Source organism: Manis javanica, chromosome 4, assembly GCF_040802235.1.
Source record: "Manis javanica isolate MJ-LG chromosome 4, MJ_LKY, whole genome shotgun sequence".
NCBI lineage: Eukaryota > Metazoa > Chordata > Mammalia > Pholidota > Manidae > Manis > Manis javanica.
In genome coordinates, this window is record NC_133159.1 from 114,560,231 (window position 1) to 114,579,366 (window position 19,136).

At 44.3% G+C, this 19,136-nt stretch overlaps 2 protein-coding genes across 5 annotated transcripts in view; one reads left to right on the top strand and one right to left on the bottom strand.

Annotated features, from left to right (window-relative positions):
- The window catches only part of TOM1L2 (target of myb1 like 2 membrane trafficking protein), a 147,772-nt gene extending 130,640 nt beyond the window's left edge, over positions 1-17,132 (bottom strand). For 3 of the 4 annotated variants that reach the window (XM_037019575.2, XM_037019574.2, XM_037019572.2), the window contains exon 1: positions 16,967-17,132. In XM_037019575.2, coding sequence (XP_036875470.1) covers positions 16,967-17,018 — 52 coding nt within the window. In that variant the 5' untranslated portion in view covers positions 17,019-17,132. Of the gene's footprint in view, positions 1-6,764; positions 6,872-16,966 lie in introns of all 4 variants that reach the window. The other variant, XM_037019573.2, reaches the window with a different exon arrangement.
- A 306-nt stretch (positions 17,133-17,438) lies between these two features.
- DRC3 (dynein regulatory complex subunit 3) overlaps positions 17,439-19,136 on the top strand; it is a 32,444-nt gene continuing 30,746 nt past the window's right edge. The window contains exon 1 of the mRNA XM_073234707.1: positions 17,439-17,662. The gene's annotated coding sequence lies outside the window, so the exon portion shown is untranslated. The remainder of the gene's footprint in view (positions 17,663-19,136) is intronic.

A 19,136-nucleotide genomic window follows, 5' to 3' on the forward strand; every position in this document is an offset into this window, starting at 1 on the left:
CAAGTTGTTCTCTCCATGTCCTCCATCACACTCAGCAGGCAATACGGTGGCCCATTGGCCGAGGGCCCCCACTCCCCAAATCACAGCACCTCAGGGACCAGAAGGACCCAGATCACATAGTCTTTCAAGATGGCAGTTGGAGAAAATAGTGTATATGGTTCCTCAGGACTAGAGGAACACAGCAGAAAATCTCTCCAAATAACTGCTCAGGTTCAACACAAAAAAGCACCCACTGTACAACCCCACTGGTAGAGCAGGCAAAACAAATCTCTGGTGATAGTTGATATCAGTGGTTACCTCTACATGGGAAGGTGCAGGAGAGTACTTCCTCAGGTGATGGTGAAAGTCTTTATCTTGATAGAGGTATGGGTTGCAACTGTGGATTCACTTATCAAAACTTAATTGTTGAAGAGGAGCCAAGATGGCGGTGTGAGTAGGGCAGCGGAAATCTCCTCCCAAAACCATATATATTTTTGAAAATACAACAAATACAACTATTCCTAAAAGAGAGACCAGTGGATACAGTACAACAGCCAGGCTACATCTACACCTGTGAGAACCCAGCACCTCACAAAAAGGGTAAGACACAAGCCGCGGCCTGGCGGGACCCGAGCGCACCTCACCCCAGCTCCCGGTGGGAGGAGAGGAGTTGAAGCGGGAGGGAGAGGGAGCCCAGGACTGCTGAACACCCAGCCCCAGCCATCCGCACCGGAGCGCAGACACACAGTGCATGGGGTGCTGGATATTATGGGAACAGAAGGAAGAGTAAAATCCAAGACAGAGACTCTGGGTGGGTCCCCACAGCTGGCTCCCCTGGGACAAAAGAAAAGCAGGCACTTTTTGAAACTCTTATACGAACAGCGGCCTCACAGCTGGACGGAAGCGTCATGATACACTCAACCCACCAGGCTGGGAATTCTGAGGAACTTTTGGTGCCCCAGTCCCCTGGGTGGCAACACACCCCTCAAGCCCTTCATGGCAATGGGCAGCCTACCAGTTGTTCTCCCGGCTGGCGCGGCCCGGACACAGTGCCTGAGCAGTCAGAGAGCGGCCGCACATGCTCACATCCGCGGAGCAGCCGGAGAGCAGCTGCACCCACAGCAACTGCCCAGAATCTCCTCCCGGCGCGCAGCCACCTGGGCCAGACCCAGAGGCCGCCGCCAGTGCACACCTGCATGGTGCAGGCAGAGGAAACCAGGGTAAGGCACAAAGGGGCACCATTCTTGCAGGAGAGCACACCTGTCACGCCTGCCACTCCCCACAGGGCTCTAGGCTACCCTGACGGCAACCCCGCCCACGGCAGCCTAGGGGATTATTCTGGAGGCTGCTCCAGGTGTGTGGATAACAGACACAGGCAGGGGAGAAGGGCAAGGTGACCAACAAGCAGGAAAGGACTTTGTTCTCCCAGCGGACACAAGCGCTACCTGCCTATAGCTACCTCAATCGCTATGAAAAGGCAGAAGAATTTGGTCCAGTCCAGGATTACTCAGAAAACCCCCAAGAGAGGGCCTGGGGAGATAGATTTAACCAATCTTCCTGAAAAAGAATTCAAAATAAAGGTCAAAACCATGCTGATGGACCTGCAGTGAAATATGCAAGAGCTAAAGGAGCAAGTAGGGAGGGAGAATCCAGAAATAAAACAATTTCTGGAAGGACTTAAGAGCAGACTGGATGAGGTGCAAGAGGCCGTTAATGGAATAGAAATCAGAGAACAGGAACACAGATAAGCTGAAGCAGGGAGAGATAAAAGGATCTTCAGGAATGAAAGAATATTAAGAGAACTGTGTGACCAATCCAAATGGAACAATATTTGCATTATAGGAATACCAGAAGAAGAAGAGAGAGAAAAAGGGATAGAAAGTGTATTTGAAGAAATACTTGCTGAAAACTTCCCTAAACTGGGGGAGGAAATAGTCTCTCAGACCATGGAAGCCCACAGAACTCCCAACCCAAGGGACCCAAGGAGGACAACAAGACATATAATAATTAAAATGGCAAAGATCAAAGACAAGGACAGAGTATTAAAGGCAGTCAGAGAGAGAAAAAAGATCACCTACAAAGGAAAATCAATCAGGCTATCATCAGACTTCTCAACAGAAACCTTACAAGTCAGAAGAGAATGGCATGATATATTTTAAGCAATGAAACAGAAGGGCCTTGAACCAAGAATACTGTATCCAGCATGATTATCATTCAAATATGAAGGAGGAATTAAACAATTCCCAGACAAGCAAAAGTTGAGGGAATTTACCTCCCACAAACCTCCTTTACAGGATATTTTAGAGAGACTGATCTAGATGGAAGCACTCCTAAGGCTAAATAGATGTCACCAGAGAAAATAAAATCACAACAAAGAAAGCAGACCAACTAAATACTAACTAAAGGCAAAAAATAAAATCAACTACTCACAAAATCAGTCAAAGGAAACACTTTAAAAGAGTACAGAATAAAACACCTAACATATAAAGAGTGGAGGAGGAGGAATAAGAAGGAAGAGAAATAACGAATCATCATACTGTGTTTATAATAGCTTAAAAAGAGAGTTAAGTTAGATGGTTAGATAGTAAAAAAATTACCCTTGAACCTTTGGTAACCACAAATCTAAAGCCTGTAATGGCAATAAGTACATATATTTCGATAATCACCCTAAATGTAAATGGACTGAATGCAACAATCAATAGACACAGAGTAATAGAATGGATAAAAAGCAAGACCCATCTATCTATATGCTGCCTATAAGAAACTCAGTTCAAACCCAAAGATATACACAGATGGAAAAAGATATTTCATGCAAACAATAGGGAGAAAAAACAGGTGCTACAGTACTGTATCAGACAAAATAGACTTCAAAACAAAGAAAGTAACCAGAGATAAAGAAGGACATTACATAATGATAAAGGGCTCAGTCCAACAAGAGGATATAACCATTATAAATATATATGCACCCAATACAGGAACATCAACATATGTGAAACAAATACTAACAGAATTAAAGGAGGAAACAGAATGCAATGCATTCATTTTAGGCGACTCCAACACACCACTCACTCAAAAGGACAGATCAATCAGACAGAAAATAAGTAAGGACACAGAGGCACTGAACAACACACTAGAACAGACGGACCTAATAGACATCTACAGAACTCTACACCCAAAAGCAGCAGGATACACATTCTTCTCAAGTGCACCTGGAATATTTTCGAGAATAGACCACATACTAGGCCACAAAAAGAGCCTCAGTAAATTCCAAAAGATTGAAATTCTACCAACCAACTTCTCAGATCACAAAGGTATAAGACTAAATTGTATCAAGAAAGCAAAAAGGCTCACAAACACATGGAGGCTTAACAACATGCTCCTAAATAATCAATGGATCAATGACCGAATTAAAACAGAGATCAAGCAATATATGGAGACAAATGACAACAGCACAAAGCCCCAACTTCTGTGGGACACAGTGAAGGCTGTTCTAAGTGGAAAGTATATAGCAATCCAGGCCTATTTAAAGAAGGAAGAACAATCCCAAATGAATAGTCTAAAGTCACAATTATTGAAACTGGAAAAAGAAGAACAAATGAGGCCCAAAGTCACCAGAAGGAGGAACATAATAAAGATCAGAGAAGAAATAAATAAAATTGAGAAGAATAAAACAATAGAAAAAAATCAATGAAACCAAGAGCTGGTTCTTTGAAAAAATAAACAAAATAGTTAAGACCCTAGCCAGACTTATTAAGAGAAAAAGAGAATCTACACACATCAACAGAATCAGAAATGAGAAAGGAAAAATCACTACAGACACCACAGAAATACAAAGAATTGTTAGAGAATACTATGAAAATCTACATGCTAACAAGCTGGAAAACCTAGAAGAAACGGACAACTTCCTAGAAAAATACAACCTTCTAAGACTGACCCAGGAAGAAACAGAAAATCTAAACAGACCAATTACCAGCAATGAAATTGAATCGGTAATCAAAAAACTACCCAAGAACAAAACCCCTGGTCCAGATGGATTCACTGCAGAATTTTATCAGACATAATACCCATTCTCCTTAAAGTTTTCCAAAAAATAGAAGAGAGAATACTTCCAAACTCATTCTATGAAGTCAGCATCACTCTAAAATCAAAACCAGGCAAAGATACCACAAAAAATAAAATTACAGACCAATATCCCTGATGAACATAGATGCAAAAATACTCAACAAAATATTGACAAACTGAATTCAAAAATACATCAAGAGGATCATACACCATGACCAAGTGGGATTCATCCCAGGCATGCAAGGATGGTACAGCATTCAAAAATCCATCAACATCATCCACCACATCAACAAAAAGAGTGACAAAAACCACATGATCATCTCCATAGATGCTAAAAAAAAGCATTTGACAAAATTCAACATCCATTCATGATGAAAACTCTCAACAAAATCAGTATAGAGGGCAAGTACCTCAACATAATAAAGGCCATATAAGACAAACCCACAGCAAACATAATACTTAACAGCGAGAAGCTGAAAGCTTTTTCTCAAAGATCAGGAACAAGACAGGGATGCCCACTCTCCCCACTGTTATTCAACATAGTACTGGAGGTCCTGGCCACGCAATCAGACAAAACAAAGAAATACAAGGCATCCAGATAGGTAAAGAAGAAGTCAAACTGTCACTATTTGCAGATGACGTGATATTGTACATAAAAAATCCTAAAGACTCCACTCCAAAACTACTAGAACTAATACCTGAATTCAGCAAAGTTACAGGATACAAAATTAATACACAGAAATCTGTGGCTTTCCTATACACTAATGATGAACAAGCAGAAAGAGAAATCAGGAAAACAATTCCATTCACAATTGCATCAAAAACAATAAAACACTTAGGAATAAACCTAACCAAGGAAGTGAAAGACCTATACCCTGAAAACTACAAGACACTCTTAAGAGAAATTAAAGAGGACACTAACAAATGGAAACTCATCCCATGTTCTTGGGTGGGAAGAATTAATATTGTCAAAATGGCCATCCTGCCTAAAGCAACCTACAGATTCAATGCAACCCCTATCAAAATACCAACAGCATTCTTCAATGAACTGGAATAAATAGATCTAAAATTCATATGGAACCACAAAAGACCCTGAATAGCCAAAGCAATCCTGAGAAGGAAGAATACAGCAGTGGGGATCTCGCTGCCCAACTTCAAGCTCTACTACGCCACCACAGTAATCAAGACAATTTGGTACTGGCACAAGAACAGACCCACAGACCAGTGGAACAGAATAGAGAGTCCAGATATTAACCCAACCATATATGGTCAATTAATATACAATAAAGGAGCCATGGACATACAATGGGGAAATGACAGCCTCTTCAACAGCTGGTGTTGGCAAAACTGGACAGCTACATGTAAGAGAATGAAACTGGATCATTGTCTAACCCCATACACTAAAGCAAATTCAAAATTGATCAAAGACCTGAATGTAAGTCATGAAACCATAAAACTTTTAGGAAAAAACATAGACAAAAATCTCTTGGACATAAACATGAGCAACTTCTTTATGAACATATCTCCCTGGGCAAGGGAAACAAAAGCAAAAATGAACAAGTGGGACTACATCAAACTGAAAAGCTTCTGTATAGCAAAGGACACCACCAATAGAACAAAAAGGCATCCTACAGTATGGGAGAATATATTCATAAATGACAGATCCAATAAAGGGTTGACATCCAAAATATATAAAGAGCTCATGCACCTCAACAAACAACAATCAAATAATCCAATCAAAAAATGGGCAGAGGAGCTGAACAGACAGATCTTTGAAGAAGAAATTCAGATGACCAACAGACACAAGAAAAGATGCTCCACATCACTAGTCATCAGAGAAATGCAAATTAAAACCACAATGAGACATCACCTCACACCAGTAAGGATGGCCACCATCCAAAAGACAAACAACAACAAATGTTGGCAAGGATGTGGAGAAAGGGGAACCCTCCTACACTGCTGGTGGGAATGTAAATTAGTTCAACCACTGTGGAAAGCAGTATGGAGGTTCCTCAAAAAACTAAAAATAGACATACCATTTGACCCAGGAATTCCACTCCCAGGAATTTACCCTAAGAATGCAGCAGTCCAGTTTGAAAAAGACATATGCAACCCCTAGGTTTATTGCAACACTATTTAGAATAGCCAAGAAATGGAAGCAACCTAAGTGTCCATCAGTAGATGAATGGATAAAGAAGATGTGGTACATATATACAATGGAATATTATTCAGTCATAAGAAGTAAACAAATCCTACCATTTGCAACAACATGGATGGAGCTAGAGGGTATATGCTCAGTGAAATAAGCCAGGCGGAGAAAGACAAGTATCAAATGATTTCACTCATCTGTGGAGTATAAGAACAAAGAAAAAACTGAAGGAGCAAAACAGCAGCAGACTCACAGAACCCAAGAATGGACCAACAGTTACCAAAGGGAAAGGGACTGGGGAGGATGGGTGGGAAGGGAGGGACAAGGGGGGTGGGAGAAAGGGGGCATGATGATTAGCATGTATAATGTGGCGGGGGCACAGGTGGGGCTGTACAACACAGAGAAGACAAGTTGTGATTCTATAGTATCTCACTACGCTGATGGACAGTGACTGTAATGGGGAATGTGGGGGGAATTTTGTGATAGGGGGTGTCTAGTAAACATAATGTTCCTCATGTAATTGTAGGTTAATGATACCAAAATATAAAAAATAAAATAAATAAAAAGTATTTACCTTCAAGAGTCTGAGTCACGAACTGCCTTTTCATTAAATGGAGGACTCAGCACTACTTTCCTTAGCCTCCCTGTCCACGTACAAATACCCAATGACGGGCAAGGACCCTGAGGAAGTAGAAATACATTTAGGAGTCATAAAAGCAGGTTCTTCCCCCAGTTTACCATTGACTCCCTGTGTGACCTTGGCAAGTCACCCACTGTGATGCAACAAGAAATATACATTTGATCTTTATCCCTAGTTCCTGGCACACAGGTCCTAAAACCCTTGCAAACTCCAGTGTTAAGAGTGTCTTTTGTAAGCTCTGACTGGTGCTGGTGCCCCTAGAGAGCTTGGCGGTGGGGGCTGGATACTAGGAAGACCAAGCAGTTACAGGGTTAGCGATGTTCAGTCTCACCTCTGCCTCCAACTCCCAGGAAGAGGAGCTGGAGATTAAGCTTAATCACCAATGGCCAATGATTTAATCAGTCATGCCTATGTCATGGGGCTCAGAGAACTTCCAGTTAGTGAACACACTGAGGTGCTTGGAGGATGGCACACCCAGACTGGGCATGGAAGCCCTGCATCCCCCCACCCCATACCCTGCCCCATGCAACTCTTCCATTTGGCTGTTCCTGAGTTGTATCCTTTAGAATAAACCAATAAATGTAAGTAAACTATTTTCCTGTGTTTTGTGAGCTGTTCTAGCAAATTATTGAACCTGAGGAGGGGGTATGGGAACCCCCAATTTATACCCAGTTAGTCAGAAATAGAGGTGGCAATCTGGGACTTGTGACTGGTGTCTGAAGTGGGGGCAGTCTTGTGGGACTGAGTCCTTAACCTGTGGGGTCTGCGATAAGTCCAGGTAGTTAGGCAAGAACTGAATTGAAAAGTAGGATAGACAGTTGGTGTCAGAATTGGTAGGTGTCAGAAAAAAAACCCCATACATTTGGTGTCATAAGTGTGTCATAAGTGTACAAACAGCACAGAACCACGCACTCTGGACCTCAGTTTCCTCACCTATAAAAATGAGGGGGTTGGACCAAATGCTCCTAAGGCCCTTTCAGCCAGTATTCAGCAGTTCTCTGAATCGCTGGTTTAAGAATTCCCAGAGTTAACATGAGGGACTCTCACTGGAAGCCACTAGCAAATCCCACTCTCCAACACTAAGTCACATAATTTCTCAGGCCTCATTTCCTATTTTTACTAAGGACATGCCAGAACCCTGTGTGATTTTTCCTTTGAGGAGCAACAAAAAAAGTGTCTATTAAAGGGCCCTGTCCTTGTCCCCAGCTCTCAAAGACTTGTGGCCCAATTCTCTGAGATAAGGGAATCAGTCTCTCTCCATTACGCTCAATTTTAAACCAAAACCTGAAACAGAATTTTTGACATGCCTCCCAGACTACAAGACTTGTGCCTCATTAATGATTAAAACAGCAGCTGGTAATGTCTTAAAAGCAAGTTGGTCAGTTAGACAATTTAGCATCTATTTAAATCCCCTCTCTTTCTCCTTCCAACACTGTAGTTTCAAAGCAAATCCAAAGAAAAAGCAAAATACACAGGTCTTCCATGACCAAGAAGAGCCTCTGTGAGTTATGAGAAGGTACATCCTTCAACCAAACTCTCAGAACACTTGCTGGGAAGACTTGCACACTCAATTACACTAGGAGGACTGAAACTGTATGAATAATTTATAATACTAAGGCACACCTGAATTTCAGACAACTATTACCAGATTTTCAGCCATCAAGTTCATTCAGGTATTCCACAAATTCCACAAGTAATTACTGAATTCTTCAGTTTAGTGGGTAAGAACTCTGGCTCTGGAGTCCAAGGCCAGGGCTCAAGTCCCTGCTCTGCCTCTTATTATCCACAAACCTTGAGGAAGGCACTTAACTTCTCAGCCTCAGTTTCCTACCCTATAAAATATACATGCTAGTACCTGCCTCACAAGGCTCTTGTAGAATTAAAAGAAATGATGCCTATAAGGTACCTGGTGAGGAGTCATGCTGACTGGTACTGTCAGCAGCAGCATTCTTGTCTTCAAGCATGTGTGAGACTCAACTGAAAAATAGGGCATATACTAACCACACAGGCAACAACAGATAAAACAGACAAAGTGGACTTCATCAAAATTAAAAACTTCTTTGCATAAAAGGACCCAATCAATAGAGTAAAAAGGCAACCCACAGAATGGGAGGAAATATTTACAAATCAGATATCAAATAAGAGATTAATATCCAAAATACAAAAATAACTCCTACCACTCAACAACAACAAAAAAGCCAACCTGATTAAAAATGGCAAAGGACTTGAATAGACATTTCTCCAAAGATACAAAATGGGAAGATACTCAATATCACCAACAATTAGGGAAATGCAAATCAAAACCACAATGATACCACTTGCACCCATTAGAATGGCTACTATAAAAATAAATAAATAAGTAACAAGTGTTGGCAAGGATGTGAAGAAATTGGTACGCCATGTAAAACAGTACAGCCACCATGGAAAATAGTATGGCAGTTCTTCCTCAAAATATTAAAAATGAAATTACCTTATGATTCAGTAATTCCACCTCTGGGTATACTGAATGCAGGGACACAAATAGATATTTGTACATCCGTGTTCACAGCAGCGCTATTCACAACAACCAAAGGTGGAAGCAACCCAAGTGTCCAAAGATGGATGAATGGATAAATCAAATATGCATACACACCTGATGGAGTATCACTCAGCCTTAAAAAGGAAGGCGATTCTGACACATGCTCCAACGTGAATGAGTCTTAAAGATGTTATGCCAAGTAAAACAAGCCCGTCAAAAAAGGACAAATATCGTATGACTTCACTTATATGATACCTAGACTAGTGTAACTGATTGAGACAGAAAGTAGAATGGTGGTCGCCAAGGGTTGAAGGAAGGGGAATGGGCATTATTGAATGGGGACAGAGTCTCAGGGAGGTAAGGTGAAAAGTTCTGGAGGTGGATGGTGGGGATGGCAGCACGATAATGTGAATGTGCTTAATGCCACCAGACTTAAAAATGGTCACAATGGTTAATTTTGTATTATGTATATTGTACCACAATTTTTTTATACCATCATGTTTTTAAAGCAAATGAATAAATAAATATAAAAGAGGGTGCCTTCATGAACATTTAGTCTAAATGATGCCTGGGAAGAACCAAAATACCAAAATAACTCTTTTGCTTTTATATACAGTATCTCAGCGATCCTCTTAACTACCCTGTGTGATGTGACAGAGCAAGTACTCCTATCACACACACACATATACACACCCCTTCCCTGTTTACAGATTAGGAAAGTGAGTATTAGAGCAGTTTATGGACTCACACAAAGGTAGTCACACACAGAGATGGGACTGGCCCCAGTCCAAAACAGAAAGTGCCAAATGTTGGCGGAGAACAGAGGGCATCCACTTTGCTCTAGAATCCCTCAGTGGGACTGAGCTCTCTTCATGGAGTTCCCATGTGGAACCAGGTGAGGCCCTTTCTTGTCTAACTAAAAACAGACCATGCTTGCTGTCTAAAAGGCAATATGAAGAAAAGTTCTGGAGCGGGACTCCCTGATGGGGAACACAGCTCAGCCTGCATGAGCCACTGAACCTCGGGCAGACTTTTTAACTCTTCTAAGCCTCCATTTCTTCCTCTGCAAAATGGAAATAAAACCACTGACTTAAAGGAGTTCTCAGAGGGAAAAAACATTTTAAATGAGATAATGTGTGTAAAGCATTTTACAGGGTACCTGGCAAAAGCTGAAAGATCAGTAAATGATGGCTAATGTTTTTAGCTTTGAAAGATGATAAAAAATAAGATTGATAGTAAGGAACCTTTGGAGTGAATAACTGTGCACAGTATACTACGTGCTGTGAAGGTCACTAGGAAATAAAAACACATCCTGCCTAAGGAGTGTCCAGTCTTCTTCAGATGATAAGGCAGCAAACACATGATAAGACACAAGATAAATAACAACGGAATCAGCACCGGACAGGAGGAAATGAACCAACAGGTTTGAGTATATTAAGTTGGTATAAGACACTGGGCTAGGGACTTCACACACTTCTTTCATTTAATCTTCACAAAAACCTAGAGGCTAAGTAACATTCTATTCTAACATTCTATTTTATAGGCAAGGATGAGCCGTGTGAGTTCAGAGAAGAGACTCAGTGGTCTAGGAAGGCTGCCTGGAGAAGGAAGAGAGTGTTGGTAGACAGCAGGCTTGATGACTGGATGCAGAAGATCAAAGAGATTCTTTTAGGTGAGGAGGACTGGTGTGAGTGCTGAAACAGGCACCACGTCGTAGACTGATTAAGAGGCCCCTCCTCTAGCCACAGCAAGCTGCATCAGTAAAAAGCCTGAACGTTATGTATCTTTTCAGGCTAGGAGGTTAACCTAAAATGCTGAGTCTCTATCTGCTAGCGCAAGAGTGACAACCCCCAACTGACGCTCCTCTGGGCACTGTATTTACACCCCCTTCCTCACCTTATGCTCCTCCCCATAAGACCCCTGCAGGTAGGTGATACAGAAATATGCTAAGATGCTTGTACAACACTGCATCTCAAAGGCAGGGAAAAATGGGAGTAAAATGCACAAGTCTTCCACTTACCACATGAAATGAGAAGAATCTCGATGAGTTTCTAAGAAAGCATGTTAAGAGGGGTTTTTTTTCCCTCCATTGCACCTTTGTATATTTTCCAAAATTTTCTACAGGGGTCTATGTAGTTTCTTGAAGAGCACAATTCTATGAAAGTTTGTACCATCAGAAATAGCCCACTCTAGGCAGTGGGACCCTTCAGTAGCTGCCCCTTACCATGTGACTCTTGATGTCTGGTGTTCTATAAATTGTCACAGCAGTTAAGGAGGTGGGCCCTCAAAACGCCAGGCTTCTTCCCATGCTCCACAGGCCTGCCTCAAAGATCCTCGGCTCTGATGGGGTCTCAGCAGGAAGGACCCTGCCCTGGGCCTTGCAGAAACTGACACTGACTCCTGATGATGTCCTTATAGGGCCCCCATTCTGCCCAGATGGGGGCTTTGATGGTAAGAGAGAAGAACGACCTTTTGGTGATTGCCAAGAGGAATCTCCCTGTCTCTGTAATGACATCCATGCCACTTCCCTCCCTAGAAATCTTTCAGAGCTCCCCAGTGCCACCAATGAAAGAGTCCAAACTTGGTCCACATTTGAAGCCCTCCAGTCAGACCTTATCCTACCATTCCAGTCCCACCTTCCAACACGCCCCCTTGCTAGGCAAACAGAACCAATCCTACTACCCCACTTCCCCCTTAACATCCAGGCCACTTGCTGTCTCTGTGGAGAGAGCCCTCTAAGCCTCCTTTTCCATTTCTACAGGGATCAAGTCCTGCGCATTCATCAGAGTCCTGGTCGGCAGCCACAAGCTCCTGAGTCTCCCCTGGTCCTTCTTCTTCCCTGTGGTGCTCCTCCGTGTCACCCGCTCCCTTGCTGAGGCAGCATAACAGAGCAGCAGCTCTGGGGCCAGAATGCTGGCTTCCAACTCTAGCTCCTTACTTCTAGTTGTGTGACCTTCTCTTTACCTTAAGGTCCCTGTCTGAAAAATGGAGAATTTAACAGTACCTTACTCAAATACTACAGTGTGGACTGAAGGACTACGGGATATATAAACTGCCTACTTTAATCTCTGACACATAGTAGTACAATACTGAACTTTCGAAAAAGCAAAAATTTTAGCTATTATTATTCCATCCTCCATTCCTTTACTTCATTTATCTGTCCGATCTCATGCTACCACTTTCTATCTTGCCTGACTTAGGTACCCGTCTTAGCTCCCTTACTAGACTGAACACCGTGACTTAGCTTGATATATATAGAGGGGCAATACGGAGCCACCGAATGAATGAATTCTAAATAGTCACACTTATGTCTGTCCATAAGAAAACCCATATCTAATGTTTGAAGAAAGAAGGAAGATATTAAATTGGCTAGAGCAACAGTTCCCAAAGTGTGGTCCCTGAGCAGAAGCATGGCTTGGGAACCTGTTAGAAATGCAGAATGCTGGGCCCAACTTACACTCACAGAATCAGAAACTCTGAGAATGGGGTCAGCAGTGTGTTCACAGGCCCTCCAGGTGATTCTGACGATGCTGACTCATGGGATGTGTACCATAAGAAGCAACATGGCAGCAAGGAATGAGAACTGGACCACGAGTGGATTCTAGGCTTAACTCTGGCATTGACCTTGCACAAGTCTCTTAACCTCTCAGGGCCTCAACTTCCTTATAAGCAACACAAGGACTGTAACAGTCAGGTAATTAAATGTTGTGAGGATTAAGGTATAGAGTGTGCATACAGTAAGTGCTTAATGATTACAAGTTTCTTTCAGTTCTCTCCCTGTGTATCTCACAGGGTAGTGAAGACTAAATACAACGACTGCAGCAAAAGGGCTTGGAGAACTATGAACTACCATAGCAATCTGAGAGATGACTAATTACTCTCAGTACAAACAGCCAGGCCAGAGTCAACTCCTGGCATCCACAGGGCATCAGGATGCAGTGCCCAACACCACCCAACCTATGAGCACAAATTGCGCCGGAGTATCTGCTTCTCGCACGTTTATTGCAGCAGAACTGTGAAAAGTTTACCAGTCCTCCCTAAACCTCCCCCACCCCCAGTTAGCCAGCTACTCACTGATCTTTTCATCCAAACGAATCCAAACTTTACACTAGGAAAAGGATGACCTGAAAGTGTTCCCTAGCTGACACAAGGGAACCTGTTGACGCTTGCAGAGCACCGCAGAACCGCCCCGGCGACTCCCGGTATGAGACACCCGACTCCTGGCGGCCGTGGGGAGCTAGGTCAAGACAGCAGCATTTTGAGAAGCTTGTTCCTAAAGAGAGAGCCAAGAACTGAACCTCAGCACTTTCTCCTCCTCCACACCTCTCAGCCCCTCCCAGTGCTGCTTGTTCTCCGAATCAAACACTCTCCTCAGGTACTTCCTTCCAGAGTGACAAGCAGGATGGATGCAAGAAACGCGAAGGTAACTATGTCCAAGTCTGGGTTTAGCTACAAGCTTGAGACGGGTCAGCTATGTGTTCAACCAAACAGCAGCATGTTAGAATACCTGTATGAGGCTCAGGCACAGAACAGCTGTAACTACTTTCCCAACGTCTCATGCTATGAGGCTAAGGCTTTGCAGTTGCAGGACACCTTTGGTATGAGTGTTACCTCTGCTGAAGGTACCCGAAGAGCAACTTTTTAATATCTGCATCCCAGAGCCTGGCACCCACCAGGCACTCAAAAGGCCTACTGAATTGGTCCAATGGCATTGTTTAAGTATAAGCCCCAAGCAGATGTTGAGAGGTATTATTTTATGAGTGGGAGGGACGAGGTCCAGAGAGGCTAAGCGCTGAAGTCAGCTAAAGAATGTGGTCTTTGATGTCACCCACCCAGAACAGGGCTTCATCCCAGGCCCAACACCTACTTGCCACTGTTGCCCGCAGCCACTCTGTTCCACTCAGATTGGTGATTGTGTATGTGACCATGCCCCCTCCTTGTCCCACTTACCTGTCCCCAGGCACAGGGAACCCTCTTCTCTGCCTGTGGGATTCCCACCCATCCTCAATGAACAGCCCTTAGACTCAGAAAAGCCAGCCCCATCACCCCAGCTCTTCTGAATTCTTTCAGCTTCTAATGGCCCCGCCAATCCCACTTCTCAAGGAGCTCTCATCATTGCTCCATGCGTCTCTGTGCTCGCCTGCTACCATAAATCCCTTGAGGACTGGGACAGCTATGAAATCCCAGCTCTCCCTCCTACCAGCTGAGCAGTCACTTCACTCCTCTGAGCCTCAGTTTCCTCACCTTTAAGTGGGAAGAACAAAAAAACTTACTTCACAGAGCAGCTGTAAGGAGCAAATAATGGCTGTAGGATTACTCAGTGCAAGCTACAGCTGCTGCTTTTAATCATTAGCTCTGTTGCTTTTATTTCTATATCCCCCTCCCTCCCATCAACCCCCTGGCACACACTTTTAAAAGAACACCAACAATACCAAATGTCATAAAAACCACTTTTACACTCTGCCACACAGTACAGTGTACACACTGGAACATCGTTCTGTCCTCTAGTAATTTATCTGAACCAAACTGTGAAATTACCTAGACCTTCCCTGTTGAGTAACTGGCAATGAGAAGGTTTCAACCTTCTTATGTTCAAGGGTCTTTTATAAGGACTGGTGGATGCTGGGGCCTGGAAGGACCTTTTCCTTCACCGGTCTCAGATGGGCCAGTCATCCCACATACCTCTCTAGATAGAAAGTTCAACCATAACTTCAATATCCTGTTATTAACAGTGGCAGTGACAATTTATTGTGTCATTAGGATGTCCAGGGCACTATGCTGTGTTTGACATCCTTCATCTTACTCAAATCACAATACTCTGTAAGTACAAATCAATCATTCTCTCTCTCCCACTCTCAGCAAACTAAGGTTCAGAAAGGTTATGCAATTGTCTGGGTTCACACAGCGGACCAATGGACAAGGCAAATTCAACTCAAGTCTTCTTGACAGAAGCATCATGCTCCTTCACTCACTATATATTACTAACCTCTTATACTTGTGTATGTCTACCCTCCTTAATTTCTACCCCTCATCAACTACCTTGGCATTTCAAAAGTGTAGAACTTTCTGTTATAAAAGAGATAGATCCTCCCTCTCCCCCACAAGCTTACGGGCTCCCTCCAATAACTGGTTAGAATTTAACACCCAACTGAGAAATGAGTTTGGGGAATATGGCTGCAGTGAAAGAGCACCTGAGGAAAGGAAGTGAGGAGGAAAGGGGGGTGGGGATCTGACTGAGACATGAGTCTGTAAAGGCGGGAAGAAAAACTATTCCAGGGCCCAGTGTCTATCATCCCTTAAAGACCTTACACCACAAAGAAAAGGCTCCCAAATGCCACTTAGCCAACAGGAGAGGCCTCAATAATTTCATAGACCCCACTAAAGACTGAAAAGTGAGTGGAAATTCACAAGTAAAGCTGGAAATAAACAAATTACTACTGCCTAAATCAGCCAAGCCCATAAGGACACCAAAGGTCCCTGTTTATAAAAGACGTTTTACCAGTCCTTCCACCAACCAGGAGGAGCCCAGTTTTAAAAGAAACTAATCAACATTATCTACTGATCACTTGGCATAAGTTTCTGCCTTGGGTGAAGGGGCATATAGCTTTTTCAGTAAGGAAATCCCACATAGTGGCCACTCTGGCATTCCTTACCCAGGATATTAGCCATCTCTGGTGCTCTTTTCAGGGGCCCAGAGTCCCCCTATAGGATTAATAGGTACTGCCAAGTACCCTTTTCTACACTGCTACCAAAAGATTTGCTTTGGCAAATTTAATATAGAAGGGAAGTAACAGTCAATGTGCAGGGACTATTTATTACAAGGACTACTAAAACTTTAGAACTTGAAGGACTTACCACATCTCAGTTCCAAACACCTCATTTCATAGACAGGGAAAACACCAAATCAGAAAGGGCAGTGACTGCACAAGGTCATAGGGAGAGTCACAGGCAAAGCCCCTACTGGGTGGAGCCCAGGCTTCCTGATTCCCAGTCCAGGGCTCTTATCATTAAATAACACGGCCTGCCTTCTTACCCAGAGACAGTGCAGGTGTGCCATCCCCTGCCAAGATTATCACCCTTAGGAACCCCCCTACCCCCATCCCGTCCCCTCTTACAGCCTAGCTGAGCTGCAGCTCTAATTAGCAAGTCTTAGAGCAGGGAGCATCCCCTGGGAGAGTGCCCAGTATGAGGCTGCTGGTATTGAAAAGGAGGGACAAGGATGGAGGGACAAGAGTCTGGGAGAACTGGGTGCTGACAGCATGGCAGCAAGACTGTCGGTCTGGATCAGGACACACGCAGTGGCATCTCCCACTAGGCGAGAGGGTGAGTCGACCAGCAGCCGGCACCACCTCTCTCTAGGTGCCAGGAAGGGTTCGGCCCTGATGGGTAGGGAAGCGTGGAGCATCTCCCAGTCCAAGTTGGGCCTTGGAGCGCCGCCTAGCAGGCTGGCACCGGCGCCGTGAGCAGGCCTGGCCCGGCCGTGGGCAGAGGCCCGAAGAAAAGGATGCCCGGCCCGCCCGTGAGGTGGCACCGGTGGCCAGCAAAGGCCCGCGGTCCCCACCACTCCCGTCAACCGCCGCGTCGCCCACCCAGACTCCCGCCCTTCGAGAGGCCTTACCCAGGCACTGTCCTACTGGGGTGCTGAACGGGTTCCCCAGGAGGAACTCCATCTTGGGCCGACAACACTGCAGCGGTCGGGACCCCCTGTGACCAGCACGGGTCTCTTCTATTCCGCCGACGAGCTCCCGACCTGACTGACATTTGCCTCTGCCCCACCCTCCCGAACGCCGAACGCCCGGCCCCTGGTCCCGCCCCCTGCCGCGTCCCTATTGGCAACGCCTGCGCAGCCCTCCTATGATTGGTCCCTACACCGCCCTAAGCGAAACCCCACCTACTCCGCGGCATCTGATTGGGCAACGCAGCAAGTGAACAGGAATCTCGGTCAGGCGTAGCGGCACCTCCCCTGACCCGCCTCGGAACGGAAGCCTGTGTATTTTGATTCACCTATATAATGGTCGATCTAGCGAATCCTTACTATTATTGCGCAAGAAATGAGTCAGTGAGAGGCTAGAGGCGGGGAGAGTAGGATTCCCGCCCACAGAAAGTGCTGATTGGAGAAACATTTGTTTTCTCCATGGCTGGTTGGTAAGAGGGGTATTTCCCCGCCCTAGAAATGTGATCACGTGATCGTCAACTTTCACCCCGGATGTCTACCCCCTGACTTCCCTTTAGCAACGGAGTGGCGGCTCTTGGTTCCCTAGCAACCGGGTGACGCTTCTGCTGAGACCCAGCAGAGTAGCAGGCGCTTGATAAGGTGAGAACCCGATCTCTACCCTAACGCTTTCCTCTGACCTTTTCCTCTGAGGAGTCCGCACAGCCCTCCTCATTTATAAAATGAGCACACAGTCTTCTACCAGACACGTTACAGCCGCGCTGAGACAGTCCAAACACTAGTCTTAGGCGCTCAGGTTTTTGTATGAGAAAGGAGTGCTAAGGAAACATTTCTTCAGGGAGTCTGCCTGAAGAGATTTGTAAGGGGTTCTATCCTCTGGCCCCCTGGCCTGAAGATCCCTTTCATCACAAGGTACCCGATCCACTGATAACTCCAAGAACTGACCCCTCACATCCGACCTCTTAACTGTCATTAAATTGTTTCTCTTCTTTATTTTTATACGTGATCTTGGCGCTGTATAAAGTGTTTTGGCTTGAAATATGGGTACCCAAGTTCCATGTCTGTCTCTTGTCAGTAACTCATTGTATGACTTTAGACTTCCTTTCCCTCTAGCGCCTCAGTTTCTCTATGTGGGAAGTAAGGCATTAGGACTTCCTTTTCTATTGCTTTCCAGAGCAGGCATATAATTAGACAATGAATGTGCAGGTAGTGCGCAGTAAGCACTCCAGAAATGAGTGAGTATCTCATATTAATTCATGGCCAATGGGGCTTTTTTTTTTTTTTAGATCCAATTGATCCCAATTTCTTGTTTCACGGGACAATTCTGGATCTGTTTCTCTGTTGAGGAGGCTACTACATTGACAGTGGTGCAAAACTCTCTGCTACTTTCCCACCTCTGGTCTTCACCAACACTAGTGTCAGGCAAGTCAACAGGGACCCAGGTTGGGTGGTAAATTATTAAAAACAATCCCCTTAGGGAAGGAGTGTTCAGGAGCTGTGAGAAACATTGTGAGTTGTGGCAATGATAGTCCACAGTGCTTTGGATCCAGCTGAGTCATAACTGAGAAAATGGGGTCATGTTCTCCTGCCTCTGCCACATACCAGATGTTTAAACTTGGGCATGTTACTTAACCTTTCTAGCTAGCTTCCATTTTCTCATCTTAAAACTGTGGATGTTTAGTGCTACTTATAAATTAAGTTCCTAGAGCTCTTTCAAATCCACATCTTACCACCACCCTGGTCACCTCTTGCCTCACAACTCATGCCCTCCTCAGTACTACAGTCACCGTGAGCCTCTTAAAATTAAAATCTGATCATGTCACTACCCTTATTAAACCCCAGGAGCTTCTCAGGGATCTTAGAATAGTAATAAGACTCCTTTAGGTCTCTCCAACTTTGACTCACTTCAGCCAAAATGGAGCATGTCTTGTTCTCTCCTACCTCAGAACCTTCACCATGCAGTTCCTTCTTCCTTCTTTGCTGCTCATCCTTTGGATCTCAGGCTGTCTCCTCTGGCCAGGCCAGGTGCCCCTAATGTATGCTGTCATAATTCTCTTTACCTACAAACTTGTCAAGGCTTGTAATTGTTTGTATGATTAACTGATTCATGTCTAAA